At 39.0% G+C, this 18,906-nt stretch overlaps 2 protein-coding genes across 4 annotated transcripts; one reads left to right on the top strand and one right to left on the bottom strand.

The window, feature by feature from the left end:
- Positions 1 to 102: 102 nt before the first annotated feature.
- prnpa (prion protein a) lies at positions 103 to 3,692 on the top strand. Its single transcript, XM_057356075.1, has 2 exons — positions 103 to 1,232; positions 1,977 to 3,692. Exons 1-2 carry the CDS (start codon positions 1,012 to 1,014, stop codon positions 2,530 to 2,532), a joined length of 777 nt encoding a protein of 258 aa, XP_057212058.1. The 5' UTR covers positions 103 to 1,011; the 3' UTR covers positions 2,533 to 3,692.
- A 988-nt stretch (positions 3,693 to 4,680) lies between these two features.
- Positions 4,681 to 18,752, bottom strand: ccdc92 (coiled-coil domain containing 92). Of its 3 annotated transcripts, XM_057357323.1 has the most exons (5): positions 18,166 to 18,536; positions 17,145 to 17,320; positions 11,679 to 11,890; positions 9,616 to 9,657; positions 4,681 to 6,330 (listed from the first exon to the last, which is right to left on the bottom strand). In XM_057357323.1, the coding sequence occupies exons 3-5, from the start codon at positions 11,812 to 11,814 to the stop codon at positions 5,459 to 5,461; spliced, it is 1,050 nt and encodes a 349-aa protein (XP_057213306.1). In that variant the 5' UTR covers positions 11,815 to 11,890; positions 17,145 to 17,320; positions 18,166 to 18,536; the 3' UTR covers positions 4,681 to 5,458. The 3 variants fall into 3 exon arrangements, with proteins under 3 accessions (XP_057213306.1, XP_057213305.1, XP_057213304.1); XM_057357322.1 differs by lacking the exon at positions 18,166 to 18,536 and having other exon boundaries at positions 17,145 to 17,890; XM_057357321.1 differs by lacking the exons at positions 17,145 to 17,320; positions 18,166 to 18,536 and adding an exon at positions 18,567 to 18,752 and having other exon boundaries at positions 4,682 to 6,330.
- Between the last annotated feature and the right edge of the window lie 154 nt (positions 18,753 to 18,906).

The following is an 18,906-nucleotide window of genomic DNA, read 5'->3' as shown; positions in this document are numbered from 1 at the left end:
CATCAGAAAATGTGACGCATTGATTTTGTCCACTACACACTATAGCATACACTGCAGAATGTTGCTAAATGTAATATGCACTACAAATCTCAAATGCAGTACATATAAGGACTACTGTTCTATTTGACATTTATCTCATTGAATAGAATTGGTTTGTATGGCTTGCATATTTGCAGCATAACATTGAATTAAACCATGAATGCATTTTTTGATGGCTTAATAGCAGGAGTATACTCCTGTTTTGCATTAACTTCAAGTATGTCCAGTTCCAATGAGCAACTTGTGTCTGTAATTGAAAGCACGAAAACCTTACCGTCTAAAAGTGTAAACTTCACAAATTTGTTTGCATTTTATTATACTTAAAGAGATAGTTCACCCAAAAATGAAAATCCAGTCATCATTACTCACCCTCTTGTCATTTCAAACCTGTATGACTTTCTTTCGAAGAGCACAAAAAATATCGGTATCTGGCCCCCATTCAGTTGGATTGGTTTTGTGTCCATACAATAGTGTGCCAGTGCTGTTCTTCAAAATACCTTCTTTTGTGTTCTTAACTTAACTTGTGTTCATAAATGTTTGAAATGATCAAATTTTCATTTTAGGGTGAACTATCACTTTAAACAGAAATAGTGCAGACTTCTATCTCAAAATCAACTTTATAACATCCTATAGTTATCCTAAAATTCCCCAAATTATATATTTCTAATGTGGTCTTGAACTTTTTGATTCCACTGTATATTTGTCCTTGTGACAGTGTCTCTTTCTATTTTTCAAGCTGTGCTTAACAACAAATGAAAATCCTTGCATAAATCTCAAGACTAATTGAATTGACTCTAGACTGACTCAATGCATGAGCTCAAAGCCTCTCACGAGTTACCTAACCAGCATCCTTGAGATCATGGAGAGACACAGGGACCACATGACCACCCCACAGTGTGACCCCTGCAGGGCCTAAACACGTATGTCACGATAAACCCATAGACTTCTTAATCCTGTTGATGGATTACACCAATGTTCTGGTCCTGTGTCGTTGACAGCGACGTGGGTTTATTCCACCTGACCAATCAGAGAAAGAGGAGCAGACAGTTAATGCCGTTGTATACACGTAAATGTGTGTGTGTTCTGTCTCATATCGTCTGTTCCGTTCAAGCACTGCAGGCTGGAAAGAGTAAATCTCGGATAGTCGTTCTGAACTTTGAAGATTGTTCTTTTCTTTCAAGTCTAAATTCAATGTAAGTATAAGCTTCTTTTCTTTAAGCATCATTTAATTTTATTTATGTACAATATGTACTCTAAATTAAATAAAAGTAAGATTGAAAATGTTTTTATATTCCCATTTCTTCTTATTATATAACATACATTGCTAATATGTATAATTAGTATACTTTTTTAAGTATCTATGCTTTTTACTTTTTAATTCCAGTGCAGTCAATAACATTTTAGGGGTCATGGACAATTTTTTTTCTTTTTGTTAAATTTTCAACTATATTATAATAAATTAAGCAATATAATGTACCTATATAATAATGAAAAGCTTTAAAGCTACCTGACCAGCTCACAGACTGGTGGCCTAGATTACAAAAAGATCAGACGGCTCATTTCACAGTGACGTTCTACTGATATTCTGTAGTAAATTTAGAAAAAATGTAAAAACAGAAAACATAAAAAGCCTGCTTATATCAAAACCATGCAAAAACATTTTCTTAATCACCATTTTTGTCCACTATTCCTTAATAATATCTACTCAGCCTTATGTTGCATCTTTATTGTTTTTAGAGAATAATTAGTCAAACTTTCCATATGTCTAGACAATATTGATTATGAAAATGTTTTTCTGTGATAAAGAACCTACAGACATTTTAATAATGTCTGTCATCTATATATCTGTATATCCATGAGCTTATCTCGTCAAATATATTGTCACTGGATTTACTCAATGCGCTCAGTTTGACCCCTGCTCTCTTGTGTTTCTGCAGCATGTCCTTGCACTACAAAATCTTCTCTTCGATGATCTGCCTTTTACTCATGACAACAATGTTTCCAGTGGTCCAGTTGCGTCGGGGCGGGGGCTTCGGGCGCGGTGGAGGCGGTCGAGGTGGCGCATGGGGTGGTGGAAGCGCTGGTCGTGTAGGCTGGGGAGCAGGGGGTGGTCATCCACACCACGCCCCACCTCCCCATACCGGAGGCTCGTCTGGACACAGTACAGGAAAGGTAGTGGGGGCGGCTGCAGCTGGGGCGTTAGGAGGTATGCTGGTCGGCCACGGTTTGAGCTCCATGGCCCAGCCTGGGTATGGACACGGGCATGGGCACGGGTACGGAGGCTATGGTCATGGAGGGTATGGACATGGATATGGGTACGGCCACTCTAGACATGGAGCACATGGCAATGGGCATTCAGAAGACCACGCTGAGTCCCACAATGAGACGGATGTGGATTATTACATGGGTGCTGCCAGTGCTGGACCCGTTTATAACTGTGTAATGGTTTTTGGAGCTGTGATGTCATTGTTACTGGGGCACTTTCTGCCATAGGGGCGCTTTGCCGCAGGTCTATAGACTTGATAACATTCTTGGAAAATTACTTGGCAAAATGATCTAAATGTGAGAGATTTTATAACTCATAAAGTATAATCACTGCATCTTTAGGTTTCATGTTAGGTTTCATGCTGAATTGAAAGCACAACAGAGTTAAATTTGTTCATTTGTTTGACAGGCATGTTGAACAACTGGACTCTTACGATGTGACCAATGTTTCTTTTTTGTTGTTGTTGCTCTGAATCAACTTATGATGAGCACATGCCTAACTCATACGTCTGTATATTTGTAGCATCAGTTTTTTAATGAATGTTAATTTTTCATAACAATGTACTTCACCTGAATGATGAATTTTGTATCATTTAAAATATCAATTGTAGGCAGTTCATTACCTGAAGAGATTTTTTTATAGAGCGTCTTATAGTATATTCATTTAATTTTCCTTTATATTTAAGCAAATGTTGTGGTATGATTGGGTAACACTTTACAATAAGGTTGTATTTATTAACATTAGTTGATCCATTGGCAACTAACATGAACATGAACTAACAATGAATAATACTTCAACAACATTCATTAATTCAGTAGTTTCAGCATTTACTAATACATCAATAAAAACCAAAATGTAATGCAGTGATCTAACATAATTGCATTGACATTAATTAACAAATATTAATACATGCTGAAAAACTATATAAAACAAATTCAACCTTACTGTCAAGTGGTACTGATTGTTTTCTTCCGAGTCATTTCACCTTCTCAATGTTTTAATCTGTCTTCTTTCCTGCCGTTTACGCAAGCGAACATTCAAAATAAAACAAGGCTTATGGTAAAATCACATTAAACTATTAGAGGAGCTGAGACCAAATCTTGTTAAAGAACTCGGGCGCTGTCTACCCCTGAGCTCTTAACCATCACATTATATTCTTAAACCAACAAGAGTTCTGCTTCTGTTTGTACCGCCACTTTAGATCTGTTTATCAGTATGTATGTATGTTTATTTTTGTACTGCTAAAATAATAAAATGTAATTATGAAAATACTTGACGTTGTGCAGTTTGTGTAAGCAACAGATACATTTATACTGTAATATTACAGTAAAAACAGCCTCCACGCTCTTTAAAATAAAGGTGCTGAAAAGGTTTTTTACAGCGACGCTGAACCATTTTTGGTTTTACTCAGAACCATTCAGTCAACTGTTCTTTAAAGAACCATCTCTTTCGTGCCTTATCATAATCTGAAGAATTTAGATTTTGTGAAACAGAAAGGTTCTTCAAGGTTCTTTATGGAACCATTTAGACCAAACAGGTTCTTGAAGCGCCTATATTTTTTATTATCTTTATGCAATTTGTAAATTGTATTTTATGTATTGATCACAATTACTAAGGTCATCCGACAGCAACTTATCTATCTCCCAAACTCAAACTAAAAAAAAAACATGGAACGATAATTAGACTAACGTGGTACCACTGATCACGAGACAACAGCAGGTGACCGAGCAGTCTTGCACATGTTGAGTCTGAAGCATGCGGCGCTACCACTAGGCTGTCAGAAATCCTATTAGAACAATCACTGCATAAACCAGAAAAATAAATATTTATGCAACATTCAAACATTACCGTATTCTCTCTTTATTTTTTATTTGGAGGAAGAAAGGTTCATAACAATCTTTGTGAGCTTCACCCTTTCACTTGCTACCAAAAACAATAGAGAAAAGGTTTGATAACACCATTCAAAAAGTTTAGGGTCACTTGACTGGATGTTTTTCATCTGAGGGCAGATGTCTGAAATCTATTATGTGGGAAAAATATAATTGTGCCAACATATTATTTTTACATTATTTTAAAATGTTGTGTATATGGATGACTTAGGAAGACCACACTGAAGATGCTAAAACATAACAAAATATTTAGATTTTAGAATTTACCATATTTTTGTGGTACATATATTTTATCAGTTTACTATAATTCTAAAATGTGAAAAAATATAAATAAAAAATAAGTGACCCTAAACTTTTAAACACTAGCGTATATGACCTTGTATCTGCATGAAGAATGCATTCATTAAGAGTGATTTATATTCTAACCTAAATAATCTTTAAATATCTTATCCTTAAACATACTGTACGTTTAGAATATTACAGTATTAACAAAAGCAAGAGAAACACAAGTGACTGAGACGTTTGTTCTTTGATTTCAGTAGGTGTTTAATAAGGAGCATCGAGACTCTTCACATTAGCCTGTAGATATGCGAGCGAGAGCGCGAGGAGAGCTCAAGGAGATTTCAGTACCACTGCAGTGCTCATGAATAAATATGAGTAGATATGAATATGCATCCCAGCATATTAAATCAGCAGGCAATGACGAGTTTGGCAATATACGCGTTTTGCATCTGGAGTCAAACTGAATGGGACATCAAAGACAAACAGAAACGAACAATACAAAGTGCAACGAAGATGCTCAGGTGGGCACGAGAAAAAAAAAACATTTGGCATGCTCACAGTTCTCCTCGACTGAGATGAGAGAAATAAGATATCAAACCAATCGTGAACAAAAGTCTGTTTTTACATTGTTGCATAAAAAGCAGCAAAAGCAGGACGTACAGTAGCTCTTACCGCACTCTCCATCTTTCTCTTAAAAACACATTCATATTCGCTCGAAATTTCCAATAACAGTCTTAACAGTTCCAGTGTGTTGTTCACGTCTCCGGGGGTTGTGCTGTGCTGTTGTATTGGTTAGTTATTTGTTTTACATCTGTAGCGTAATAACAGGTGTGTTTTTGTCAGAGGTACATTGATGATTTGAGCCGTTTGTATGTTTTCACAGTCATAAACAGTTCTGCATATACTGCATTGGTCTTAACACGCCTATATTTATTATATACTTCTATCTGTGTTCGGAGATGTTTAAATGCGTGCATGAGTCTTAAACAGTCCTGTCCGTCCCCGAGCGTTTGCGGACCACCTGCTCCCCATTGACCTGGTCCACGGCGAGGGTCTCCACCTCCGCCTGTGGCCGGGCTGCACCTCCACCGGCTGAGGGTGAGTGGTGGATCCGATGTGCTACTCCTATATGCGCGTTAGCATGGGGCACCTCCCGTGCAGGACTATTTCTAGGGCTTGGGGGCATGGGGATGTGGGAGGGGCTGGATGATGCAGGGTGTGTGGCCGAAGAAGCAATGGGCGGGATTACAGCAGGGCGTTCTCGAACCACTGGTTGCGACTCTGCGTGGGCGGCTGGCTCTCTGGCCTGCAGGAAGGGTGTGGGATCTGGCATGGAATCGACTGAATCTCTCAGTACCAGCCTGCGGCCGTCTGTGGCACCCAATCGATACAGCTCTGTGTATTCGGAGTGCAGTGGCTGCGAAAGACTTTTGCGCATGCGCCTGCGAGGGGTGTCGGGCTGGCGGATGTCCTTTTCGTTTCCAGTTGCCGCAGGAGCAGGTGGAGGGGTTGGTTTGAAAGAGCCAACAGGGCTGACGGAGGGGCTCAAGCCTGACGCGCCCCCGGCGAGTAGGCGCTTTTTGGTAGCGTGGAGCTGGGACGTGAGGTAGGCGATGGTGCTGGCTCTCTGCTCCAGCTCTCCAGACAGCACGGCCAACTTATGGCTTTTCAGCTTCAGCTCATCCAGGTACTTTTTCTCTCGCTCACGGATGGTGTTCTCCAGCACTGAGATCATGGCGTTCTTCTGTTCCAGGTCCCGCAGGAGCTCTGTGTTTTCCTGCTCTTTAGCCTTCAGCTGAGCCTCCAGTTCCTCACAGCGCTGGTGCAGTTCTCTGCAGCGGGCCTCACCATCGTCTGAGAGAGAGAGAGCGAGAGAGAGAATGATGTCAAATACACTTTTTTACAAGTGGTGATATATGCAGCAATTTAAGTGAGGTGGCATCTCCTGTTCTTTATTCTTTGTTGAGAAGGCAATCCCAGAATGCAATGCCACTAGTTCTGTGGAAGAATAAATCCACACACCTATGTAGATTGTTCCAAATCAGTAACTTGTGAGATTCTGCTTTACAAAGCAACAGCGAGGCATCTCACGGAAAAGAAACAGAGCTAATGTGTTAGATAAAAAATAGTGTGTTAAAGGGATAGTTTGCCCAACAAGAATTCTTTCATCTTTTAATCACCCTCATGCCATTCCAAACTTGTATGACTTTCTTTCTTCTGCAGAACACAAAAGAAGATATTTTGAAGAATGTTGGCAACCAAACATCATTGGCCTCCATTGACGTTCCATGTATGGACACAAAACCACTGAAACATTTCTCAAAATATCTTCTTTACAGGTTTTAAAACAACATGAGGTTTGAATAAACGAAGACAGAATTTTTATTTTTGGGTGAACTATCCCTTTAAATACTTTTTTGCAAACTGTCGAAACAATCTCCATTCGTCTCTAGAGGGCAGCAGTGAGCTGAAAATCAGATATCCATAAACCTATTACCCCTGAGAAACTGCTAATGGCTATGAAACATCAAACCCTTTTCTTATTTAGCAACTCTTTCAGTCCTTCCTCAAGAGCCGGCGTCCAGCTTTGACAGAAAGCATTTGTAGTGTTATGGGAACAGCTCTTGAGTCTAGCTCAGCATAAATACTATTGATTTCTCCATGAATTTAGCTGGATATACAGACTGTAATAGCACATCTACATTCTTCTTTACAGTTTGTATTGATGTGGTCATTTGAAAGAATAAAACATATACTGTGCTAATTTATATTAGCCTTATACATTTCTTAACTGTGGGTTACATTTAAAAGACATCTGTCTGACAGCCAAACAGGGCGGGGCTGAGATGGGGCGAGGAGGGTGTATACAGACACAACGGCAGAGAGAGAGAGAGAGAGATCCTATCTCATGTTACTGCACTAATGGATATGAAGGGTGAGGGAATCGCTGTGACCGTCTTTACCGACCTTCAGCTTTCAGACAGTCTAAACAATGTTACACATGGGAGGATGCTTTTCTCTCTCTCTTATTTGTCCTCTTTATTGCTATGGCACAAACTATGCTGTTGTTATTCCAAAGCTGTGCAAAATACGTAAAATAATAATGCAAAACCTTTCCCATATCAAATTAGGTTCACACACTTGATCTTTCATATTAAAGGTCCAGTGTGTAATTGCTTGGAGGATCTATTCACATAAATGCAATAGGCCTACTCTACATAACCGTGTCTTCAGAGGTGTATAAAGACCTTACGTAAAGAAGCATTGTTTTTATTACTTTAGAATGAGCTATTTCTATCTACATACATGGTCCCCTTACATGGAATTCACCATGTTGTTTCTACAGTAGCCCTAAACGGACAAACTGCTCTACAGAGCGCATTTGGTAAATACGTTATCTCCTTCGGCAAAGAAGCAAAAACATAACGCCATCTTAGTGCTGCGTTAGCCACCATAGTGCTTCTAAAGGGAGGGGTGAGGGGTGGAGTGAGCCGTTGGTTGCAATTCACAACCTCACCACTAGATGTCACTAAATTTCAAACACTGGACCTTAAAAACCTTACGTTCATGTGGTCTCTCTAATAGTTATTAAACTAGACATGTAGAGTGAGCTCATTTATCAGACTGACTCTCTCTCTCACTTTCCATGACTATCTCATTACCCCTTTGCAAAGGCCACATCAGCTAATGAGGTCACCATCACATCCATACACAAACCCGGTCAGCCATAATGCAGCACGCTCGGGCAGATCTACTGTAGCTGAGATCAGACCTACAGCCTCAGTATGAAAGAGTGCATTCATCTGAAACCATTCTAAGCATGCTGGATTCATAGTGATGCTAATGTTGCATGTGCCATGAATCTCATGATCCATTAAGAGTGTAATGAGCTGGGTTTAAATGGGCAATGAGAATTTATGGAATTAACATTAAAGAGTGATGTTTAATCTTTAAAGTAAGGAGAATATCTGGTGCTTGACATGAGCTTCCAAGAGTTTTTTGAAGGTTGTTAGTTTTGTGTCTATTGTTAGGAACAGGAGTGTGTTGATGTGAGGTGCAGTCAGCAGGTTGCAGATGATGCGTTAACCTCTTGCATTAGTGCAGTATTAGTGTGGCCATTCATAGTCTCATTTCCTGTGCTGGACTGCAATCTGGCTGGCATCAGCCCCGTGAAACAACACGAATGACAATGTGTGCGGGCTTACTCGCACTACGCCAGTCTACAACAAATGAATTATGCAGAAATAATACACAATATTTTGTTTCGATTGGTTAGTCATATTTCTATATAATGACTGTTGTATTTCTACAAAGCTCTGGTAATTTAGCATTTCTTAAAAACAAGAATTTCTAAAGTGTTAAACAGCAGAGAGTGTTTAAGTGGTTTGCTTGGATACTGCATGTGTGTGGGAATTGCCTTGAGCAATCAGATGCATAAATGTCTCACCCGAGCATTGTGTATTTGGGCTGAGCTTGAAAGCCCAACATATATCATATAGATGGGTGGGTGGCAGGCTGGGGGTATGAGTCCCTGTGCGTGTGTAGCAGGGGGTCTGTGTGTGTGTGCGTGTGTGTGTGCGTGTGTGTGCGTGTGTGTGTGTGTGCGTGTGTGTGTGCGTGTGTGTGCGTGTGTGTGTGTGTGTGTGTGTGTGTGTGTGTGTGTGTGTGTGTGTGTGTGTGTGCGTGTGTGTGTGTGTGTGTGTGTGTGCTGGCTGGGTGGGTGGGTCGCTGGTTGCCAGGTTACAAGACAAGGCTATGGTGGTATATGTGCGCTGAGGAACACAGAGTCTTTCTTTCTACGCAGAAACAAAGCGTCTAATTTACAACCTGCTGCAAATTTAGCACAGACATAGTGCAAGATAAATATAGAGACTGACAAAACAAGAGACAGAGACAACAGCATTTTTTAAGTCTCCAGCTCTGTGTTCCTTTTGTGGTAATATGTTTGGGCTGTCCATTGGGCTGTAAGAGATTGTTTGTAACAGGTTGATGTTTTACTAAAAAGTGGTTTGACTGTGTCGTAGCAACGACACACACCTGATACACACACACAGTTGATCCCTTGCATAACTGTATTGTTTTGACCCCATGCAAGTGCGAACACAGACATGCAGGTAAAATGTGCTTGAGAAATCTCACCGCCTGCATCAGACCTCCTCATTGTCAGCTCATATGTGAGATCTGTGAAACAGAAGAGAAGGGGGAGTGGACAGAGAGAGAGAGAGAGAGAGAGAGAGAGAGAGAGAGAGAGAGAGAGAGAGAGATCAAATGTTAGACTGGCAGCACATAGCATCACCTTTAAATGACAACATTGAAGATCACATGACACAAGGCATCACCTGAAACAGGATAAGAACAGAAACACATGAGCAGGAAAGAGTCAAATGGGAATAGAGAGCATGTTGGGACTTGTTACCAAATATTCAGTTGGATATACTGTAATATGGGGCGGAACTTTGTTTAATCAATTGTTTGGATTGATTAAAATGTAATACAGTTAGTCTGGATTATAACAAAATGAAAAAGGTTGTTTTTATGATGACTGCTGCATATATGTGACCCTGGAACACAAAACCAGTCATAAGGGTCCATTTTTCTAATTGAGATGTACAGTATACATCATGCAATAACTAAGCTTTCTATGGATGTGTGGTTTGTTAGGATAGGACAATTTTTGGCCGAGGAACAACTAATTGAAACTCTGGAATCTGCGGGTGTAAAAAATCTAAATATTGAGAAATCGCTTTTAAAGATGTCCATCAGAGGCGCTGTAGCCGGCCGTTGCTAAGAAGAAACAGGTTTGTTTTAATGCTCTCTATTGACTTACCACTGTAATGAATGTGATGGAGAGCAGATGAACCCGAAAGCAGAAATTCTAAGCTTTACATAGATACCAAACCTGAGTTCCCAAAGAGCGAGCAGCAGGGAGTGAAGTTTGTAGACGGCCATTTTCAGGCCATTTTTTTTTGCTGCATCCACTCACAGAAATAAAGTTATGATATATTTACGGTAGGAAATTTACTAAATATCTTCATGGAACATGATCTTTACTTAATAATCTAATGATTTTTGGCATAAAGGAAAATCTATAATTTTGACCCAAACAATGTTTTGTTGGCTATTGCTACAAATATTGCCGTGCTACACTGGTTTTGTAGGGCACATTTTTCTGCTTATTACACAGCAACTATCTATAAAATATTTATTAACATTTTTTAAATCACTTGAAAATAATTACATAGAGACCAACTTTTATATTACAACATTTTGACCTCATACAGTATTTCTTCAATAGATCAGTCAGACTGAAGTTAATTATTTATTTGTTTGTTTTTTAACACCATATCAGCACCAAAGCAAACTTCACAGACAAAGACGACTGAAGTTATTATTATTTTGCTCACCAATGTAGCAAAAAATCCAGCAAAAGTGGTTTCAGATGAGAATTAAAAGTTACATTTTAAGGATTATGAAATATTTTTTATTTGAAATATGATGCACTGATAAGTTGTGCAAAAAGGGTTGCTTTTAATTCCATGTTGCCTTTAAAGACAAAATGGCAAAAGATGAAAGCGAAAGTGTTGGGAACAATGTCCACTGAGACTGAAGAAGAGAAATCTTAAATGAGGGCTCAGCCATCTGGAATGAGATGAAATGTATTCTTACAGGACCAATAATAATCCCGTGGAACCATTTCACACTATTAGCAGCAGGTGACTAGTAGCGGGACCGTATTGAGCTAAACATGGGCATCCATTTTTTTAAGTTACCAATAAGATGTTTTGTTTTCGTTTTTAAAAGAACACCACCAAAAGTGATGAAGACATGCATCATTAAACTTATACTAATACAGCCCATTTTAGTCCGGAAGCACTTCCTGTTTCAGCTTTTTTTATTTCACATATATAATCAAGTCTTAAAAATATTTGTTTGACATTTTGATTCAGCTCAAAATGTTCCTTTGGTTGTATTTTGTTCTAACGTTTGTTAAAAAACTGAAACAGGAAGTGCTTCTGGACCAATGTTGTTTACATCTACTAAAATGGTCAATAGGTCAAAAGGTGACTGTGTGTGACCGATCTGACTTTGAATCCAGTTTTCTTCGATTCGTTCCAACCCAACTGTGCAGTTCTGCTGCACTAAAATCACAACATGATCGTGTTCAGTAAATTGATGTAGTGTGTGTGTGTGTGTGTTTGTACCTGTGCAGTGCTGTTGCAGGCGACGGATCTCGTCGTGAAGACCCTTGAGCGTGTTGGCATGGTCTTGCTGCAGGAACAGCAGGTTCTTCTGCGCACTGTGGAGTTGATTCTCCAAGGTCACACTCGCCGAGGCCATGGTGATGAGATACGGTCACACACACATGTATAAATAACCTCACTCGCTCAATCACACACACAGTAGCTCAGGACACCTGTGAATACAAGTGCAGAAAATACTGATCACATACCGACCTGTGAAGCACTAAGATTCACTGCCAGACAGCCTTATGCCAGTTATGACTCAATTACAGCCTAAAACGGCTGCAAATTCATGTAAATGTGCTACGGCTGACACATGAAGTCAAGATACTGTTGGAGATAATACTCATAGACCTATGCAATGAAAAACACAGTAATAGCAATGTCACACTCTTACACATTGCAGAAATCAAATTATGTTTACTCCGGATGTCACAATCTCATCCGAATGATCGTCCCTGTGTCTGAGAGGACAAAGAGGCTATGTTTAGCTAATGACACCATTATAGTCTGACATTACGTAATGCCTTTGAGATGAAGAGGAGAGAGAGGGAGAGTCTGTGGAGATGTATTGATTTATGGTGATCAATGCTAGAGAGAAGGTTAGTTTCCACAGACATTGTATTGCTCAGGGTTCTTCCCCGGCCTGGTGCTCTCCCAAAGGGGTCATATATTAAAATTCTTTCAAAAAAGATCTGAATACATCTAATTATAAAGTTAGTCGAGATATATTTACAATAAAAATGGTAAATTTACTTTTCCAATATTTTGTACACTTTCTCTGACTCTTGTTCTGTTGAACACAGAGAAAGATATTTGGAATAATGTTAGCAACTGACATTTCTGGGACATCATCCACTACCATAGTAGGAAAATTTTAAATGGTAGTCAAAGCTGCCCTAGAACTGTTTGCTTTCCTAAATGCTTCAAAATATCTCATTTTGTGTTCAACAGAACAAAAAAAATAATGACATAATACTTTTTCCTACTATTTGGGTGGACTATCCCTTTATCCCTAGACCTAATATGTACTTCCACAATAGTACAATTGCACAACTAGTTGTGGTTAATTTAACGCTTGGTTAAAACAAAATTCTGCGTTACCAGGAAAAAAATCATTTTGAATAATTTGTCTTTACAACATCTAAAGAAAGCCTTTAAAATAGTCAAAACTGCTTATCATTTCATAAGCCGTTTGAATTATTAACAGAGAATCATAACGCTGGCTCTCTCCTCTGGGTGCACGTTCTACTTTCATGATAATGAAACAAAATAAATGTAAAAATCCAGCCATTCTGAGATAAACAAGGGAAGATGGCAAAACACAGAGATATGAGAATCCCTCAAGGGTGTGTTGAGGGTTTGCAGCGCTATATGCTGCATTCACTTCAGTATACAGTAAAGTGAAAATGAGTTATCTGGTCTAATTGAAGGAACTATGTTTTGCATATGCTGCAAGTACACATGACTGCGCTTTCAAGGAATAATGTCCAATAGCAGTAATACACGGAGCTCCAATATAGCATAGTACAGAGTGCTGCAGGGATGAAGTGTTTTTGTATGCAAAAGTAGCGAGTTAGCATTTTAGCACTTCCGGTTCCAACGCCCCAAAGTAAGGAGGTTTCTGGTTAAATGCCTGAATTAAGGTCCGTGGTTAATAAAAGCTCTAAATATTTCGATCCGATGTGTCTCGCGAGAGGCTTGGTGTTGGTGACGTTGATATCGAGCAACCTCAGCCTATTTAAAGCATTATGTTAGCTTTTTACTTCTGCTGATTGTATTGCGGCTTCAATGTAACAAATGTGGTGTTCATTTGTAAAGATGATCTTGATAGACAAAACGTGTAAACATCATAAACCGTTGTTAATCACAGATCTTATTTTTTGCGACCTTCCAAAAGTCTATGGGGGAAAATGCATAGGCTTTCGGTCGAGGGAACCAGCGCGGCACTTACTTCCGGGTTAACCTACAAAAATACGTCATTTCTGAGGTACTGGATTGGCATGATGGTGTGCTGGGCTCGAAATTGCGAACATTTTTGTCGCAAATGCTACTTAAATTTAACCTGTGTGACCTCAAAATATATTTGGGAGCATTTGTGTGAGTACACATTTTGATGTGGTGTGACCTGTTTTCATTACTGTACAGAACACGCTAATAACTGCACAAGGTATGTGCGTGCTGTGAGCTACAACGACCGGTCCGGCCATTCATAGACAACGTGATTTTCCATCCCGCGACGCTAATTTCCCATCGTTTTTCTAGGTAAACACACGCTAGACGGATAACAACGTTCACGCGCGGGGGGTGGGTTTCAACGTTCACGCGCACCTCTTGCGTCTGCAGCGCCCCGCGCATAAGCTCTAGTGTTTACAGCGGTTCGTGCTGCCAGCAGCGCTTTGGGAACGCGCAGTGCGCGGCTTAACAGCAGCTGACTGTACCACAAGTACAGTATAGCAATTGCAAGTTCACATTACGTTATTTTAAATACATTCACAGACAAATCTCTTCAAAAACGGATAATCTGTCTCTGTTCAATGTAAGCATAAAACATGATGTGTTTATGTAGTTTTAACTGTTTCTTTGAAGGCTATGAGGGTTCAGTCAGTGGAGGAAGGAGGATTGACAGTGTGATATGATCACCAGCTCTGCTAACACGAGCACTATGCAAAAGCATATAGAGAAAACAACCCCAGCTTTTAACTAAAAGCTGCGTCTGTTAAGAAAATAGAACGCATCATTTTAGTGCAAATACTGCCTGTCAATTGAGTTTGTGACAAAACATTTTGCAGTGTTTACATATTGTTTATTACTGCATAATATAATTAAAATAGAAGTTTATTTTGTTTCATAAAGTACACATTGATTTTATAATGCCTACATTTGCATTTTGTGTTTTTAAGGTGAATAAAAGACTATTTTCCCTATATATTTCATCATTAAGGATTTCTTTAAAAATCTTGTCTCGTCTTGTGGGATAAGTGTCTCATCACACCCCTACTTTTTACATTGGCAGATTGTATTTACGCTTCAAAATTAATAAATGTAGTATTGTTTTGTAAAGATTCGAGTTGGCCCTGCGGCACTCTATTGCATAGTATTGCACAGTATAGTATAGTCCAGAATACAGTGTAGTATAGCTTTGTATTTCCAAAACTATCACTTCACAAGAAATGAAAAAACAGCATTTTTTCAACAATTAAACATTTTTTTAATGTTAAAATTCAGTTTTATTTTTCTGTGACAGATCTATTCAGTTTTTCTTAGTTTACATAAAGACGGTTGAATTAAAGCTTGAATGTTGTCAATTCTTTAACAAAATAACAAATGTTACTAAAAATTGTTAATGTTGTAGGGAAAATCTGTCATTTGAGTGTCAAGTTTTTTATTTTAAAAATGATTCATCAATTATTTTATCGTGATTCAATCACAACCGTAAACCCAGTATCGTGTACTGTATCGAATCGTGAGCTGAACGTATCGCTACACCCCTAGTGATTTATGAAAAAATATGAAAATATAAATATAAGTGCGATAGTATAGTAGAGTATGGGTGGTGGTGAGGGAAAATGTGTTCTGTTTGGGTGTGGTTGATAGAACATCTGCTTTTTACCTGAGAAAGAAAAACTCACTTTTAGCATATTTTGACCTAGTCCAATGTACTGTATTTTGTAAACACATTTAAATAGTCCATCTCTTCTCATGAGATCTCGTTGAAAATGTCGCAAACACAAGATGCCTTAAACACATTAAAAGAAGCCATGTGTTTTGTAAAGGGACAGTGTAGCTAAAAAGATGGCAGAAAAGTGAAGATGCCACTCAGTGGAACTCATGAAAAGCATATGAGCATGAATGAGTAATATCAGACTATGCTCACGCTGGGTGCGGCATAGAAGACAGCAGTCCCACTATTTTATTAATTCGCTTGCTCTCTTCCCTCTCACATGTCCTCTCTCTCTGTCTGTGTCTTGACTTTTCCACTCATAAGGTACATTAGTTACAACCAACACAGAGGGATGAAAACATGAGCATTTACAGCACAAGGAAAAGCAAAGATAAAAATCGGCAAGAAATTCAGAATGAAAGAATCATCTCCCTCGCAAATCATGATATGGAAATTGAATTGGCCGCACCCACAGGACGCTGAAAAGAAATTGCAATATAAAGAAATGCTATAGTCACATAACCAAAAGGATGCTGTTCATTCTTTTCCCTTGCTTGCTTCAGCTGAAATCCTCCTTGTAACATGGCCTTGTAAACTAGCGTGTTGACAAAATGTTCATATGCTCTCCTACTTGTAAGTCGCTTTGGATAAAAGCGTCTGCCAAATGAATAAATGTAAATGTAAGTTGAATTGGTTCAACATTGTTTTGCAACAAAACGTACATACAAATGCATTATTGATGACATTGTTTACCATATCTGATTCATGTTGTCTGGCTCATAAAGTGGACCATAAAATCAACACTGAAACAACAATTATTCTCATTAAACGTTTCTGGAAAAAGCACATATGATGCATGTATGAAAACCTGAAATGGATACACTGTGCAATGTGTATCCATAGTCAAGCTCTTCTAAAGAGATCAAGTTGAAAATGAGAGAAAGAAGCAGCCAAAATTGTCAATGCAGTTGCCAACAGAGGTGTAATTGTGAACACCGTAATAAACTACACTAATAAAACACAACACTCTCAAATCCTTATATTTTTAATTCAATTCCATACATTTTAAAGTTCAGTTCTATAGTGTTTGCTACCTCATTGTAATATCAGAAGTTAGATTGGACAAAAACAGAAAGACAGAAAGAGAGAAAGATCTAAGCTCATCTGCGAGGGCAAACAACATTGAATAATTTATGAATAAAGAAAAATGAAGGACATGGAGGAGACTGTATGTCTATGACACTATGCCAATATTAATGAACAATTGCAGAGTGATGATGTCACACACGATAACCACACAAGCACTTCCTGAAACAAAAGATCTTCCCAGCACCAGCATGACGTCATAAAATGATGACTCAATTTTTAATTGGGTATTAACATATGAGAATTACACAATCATCTGTGAAATTGTCTATCGGCTATTACAATTTTCACTAAACTTTATTTCTTTATATTGATGTCTAAAAAATGTTACACTTCTTGTGTATTTTAAACTGCTAAAAATCTTTATTTTTATACTTTCATGATACAAAACCTTTAAAAATATATATTATTCAAGCTCACAACTCAACAGGCCACACATTTGACATATAATCTTAGCTGTAGCATCCTTAAATTCCATTAAAATGGTGATTTTCAAAGCCAACCATAACAGATACTTATTATAATACAGATACTTATACACATTATAACACCAACAGGCTGTTTATATGCAGTATACCTAAAAGTTGTCATTAAGAGAGTACACCGCCTCTGCTTACCGTAAATGAATGCATCGGAAGCATTGACCATCCTTTAGAAATCTTCCACAGCAAACATAAAAACTCCCTCATTCCTGTTTAGGAGCTATTTGTGTGCTGGTAGACATTACGTTGACATTTGCTCTGTTCTGACTGATGTTAGTCCCTTCAAGTCAGTGGGTGAGGCCTCCCCCGCCCTGCTCCATGAGACACAAAGAATCCCCCTGACATTAAGACGCAACTGTTTCTTCCTCCCACATATACTATCTCTTGTGTCGTCCTCACACTCGTAACAGCTGCCCTCAAAATTCTCTATCTCTCCCTTGCATTAATAATCTATGAACTGCAGCGTTATAGGAGATTAAACATTGGCTACATCCTGGTCACTTTATAGGCAAATACCGTACAACCAACATGTAGTGCTCTGGAGAGGACCAGCCCTAGTGTCACACCCACTACATAGTGTATGATGTAAGCTTGTATGATGACATATGATGCACTGTACTGTGCTGGCAACAACAGCAGGTTGATACAAATATTTGTATTATTAAGTTATTTACCACAGTTGTATTACTATTAAAAGCATTTATTGCAGAAACAACAATTATGATAACAAACGCGAGAATAAAAAAACACAATGTTTATCGTGGCAGCATCTCATTGGCCAAATCACATCAACACATACACGTGAGAATGAGCAGGATCATAAACAGCACCTGCATTGCGGACAGCGCAACAATTACAGCGACATAAACCACCACTTGAATGAATTACATTTAAAACAAGATCATATTAATAATAATAATAATAATAGAGAACAGAGGACGCTGTTGCGCCAACTTACTTCACTGAAATCAAATGAACAGCAAAAAAACCCGAAAGCACGTGTCCGAAACAATCCATCTGTCAATAACTGAGGAAAAGCAATCATTTGTCAAATAAAAGCTGACATTCTATAAAAAGGAAATATTTATATTCTAATATAGTGTATATACTAGATGAATAAACATGAATGATCTATACCAGGATCTGCACAACTCACCATCTCAAACACGCGCTATTTGTAGCAGCGTCAATGTCATGTGTTCAATGTCACAATTTTCTTCGTGTGATCTTACATTATAATACCCTTTTGGACCACCATCTCTGGTTACTTTCACAACTGCAGACACAATAATCGGCCACCGATCATTCCAGTCGATTAATGCTGTCATGCGTCTGAAAATACGCAACAAGCAGCGCCAAATTTTACAGCAAGTGCCAAACGGCGCACTAAATAATCTACGTGGCATAGTAGGCTATTTTCAGGAATCAATACCTTAATCTATTGCAACGGTATTGGTCAAATATCCCTTTGCTCGTTTGTGTCAGTAAGCGGCCAGATCGCGAGCAGGTGCAGTGAGGATGCGAGCCGCGCCTCCGCGCACATTAAACGACACCTACCTGAAACACAAGCTGACAAACAGTATGTGTCTGATTGGCTGAAGCGGCTCTGGTTCTGCTGTCTGGACGCTGGCGAGTGGAGAGCTTCGCAGGGTTTTTATTCTCATCGGCGGGGTAGAGAGGAGAGGGCTGTATCTGTCCTCTCTCCCTCTCTCTCTCTCTCTCTCTCTCTCTCATCTCCCGGAGATACAACACTAAATAAGGCGGTGCATGCCGGGATACCGAGGAAAACACGCGCAAGCTCCGGCGCGCTGAGGCCTCTGGCTCAGGTGAAACGCACGTACACCACTCATTTGATCTCCTTAGCTTTAGCGTAAATAAAATGCAGATATATACGCAT

Source organism: Triplophysa rosa, linkage group LG17 (genome assembly GCF_024868665.1).
Source record: "Triplophysa rosa linkage group LG17, Trosa_1v2, whole genome shotgun sequence".
NCBI lineage: Eukaryota > Metazoa > Chordata > Actinopteri > Cypriniformes > Nemacheilidae > Triplophysa > Triplophysa rosa.
This window is presented reverse-complemented; position numbering and strand designations above follow the sequence as displayed.

Excerpts from the sequence above, each read along its gene's own strand:
- prnpa (XM_057356075.1), top strand. The coding sequence starts at position 1,012 with ATGTTCTGGTCCTGTGTCGTTGACAGCGACGTGGGTTTATTCCACCTG. Across the intron at positions 1,233-1,976 it reads CTTTCAAGTCTAAATTCAAT|CATGTCCTTGCACTACAAAA; the intron begins GTAAGTATAAGC and ends GTGTTTCTGCAG.
- ccdc92 (XM_057357321.1), bottom strand. The coding sequence starts at position 11,814 with ATGGCCTCGGCGAGTGTGACCTTGGAGAATCAACTCCACAGTGCGCAG. Across the intron at positions 9,658-11,678 it reads CCTGCAACAGCACTGCACAG|ATCTCACATATGAGCTGACA; the intron begins GTACAAACACAC and ends TCTGTTTCACAG. Across the intron at positions 6,331-9,615 it reads GAGGAGGTCTGATGCAGGCG|ACGATGGTGAGGCCCGCTGC; the intron begins GTGAGATTTCTC and ends TCTCTCTCTCAG.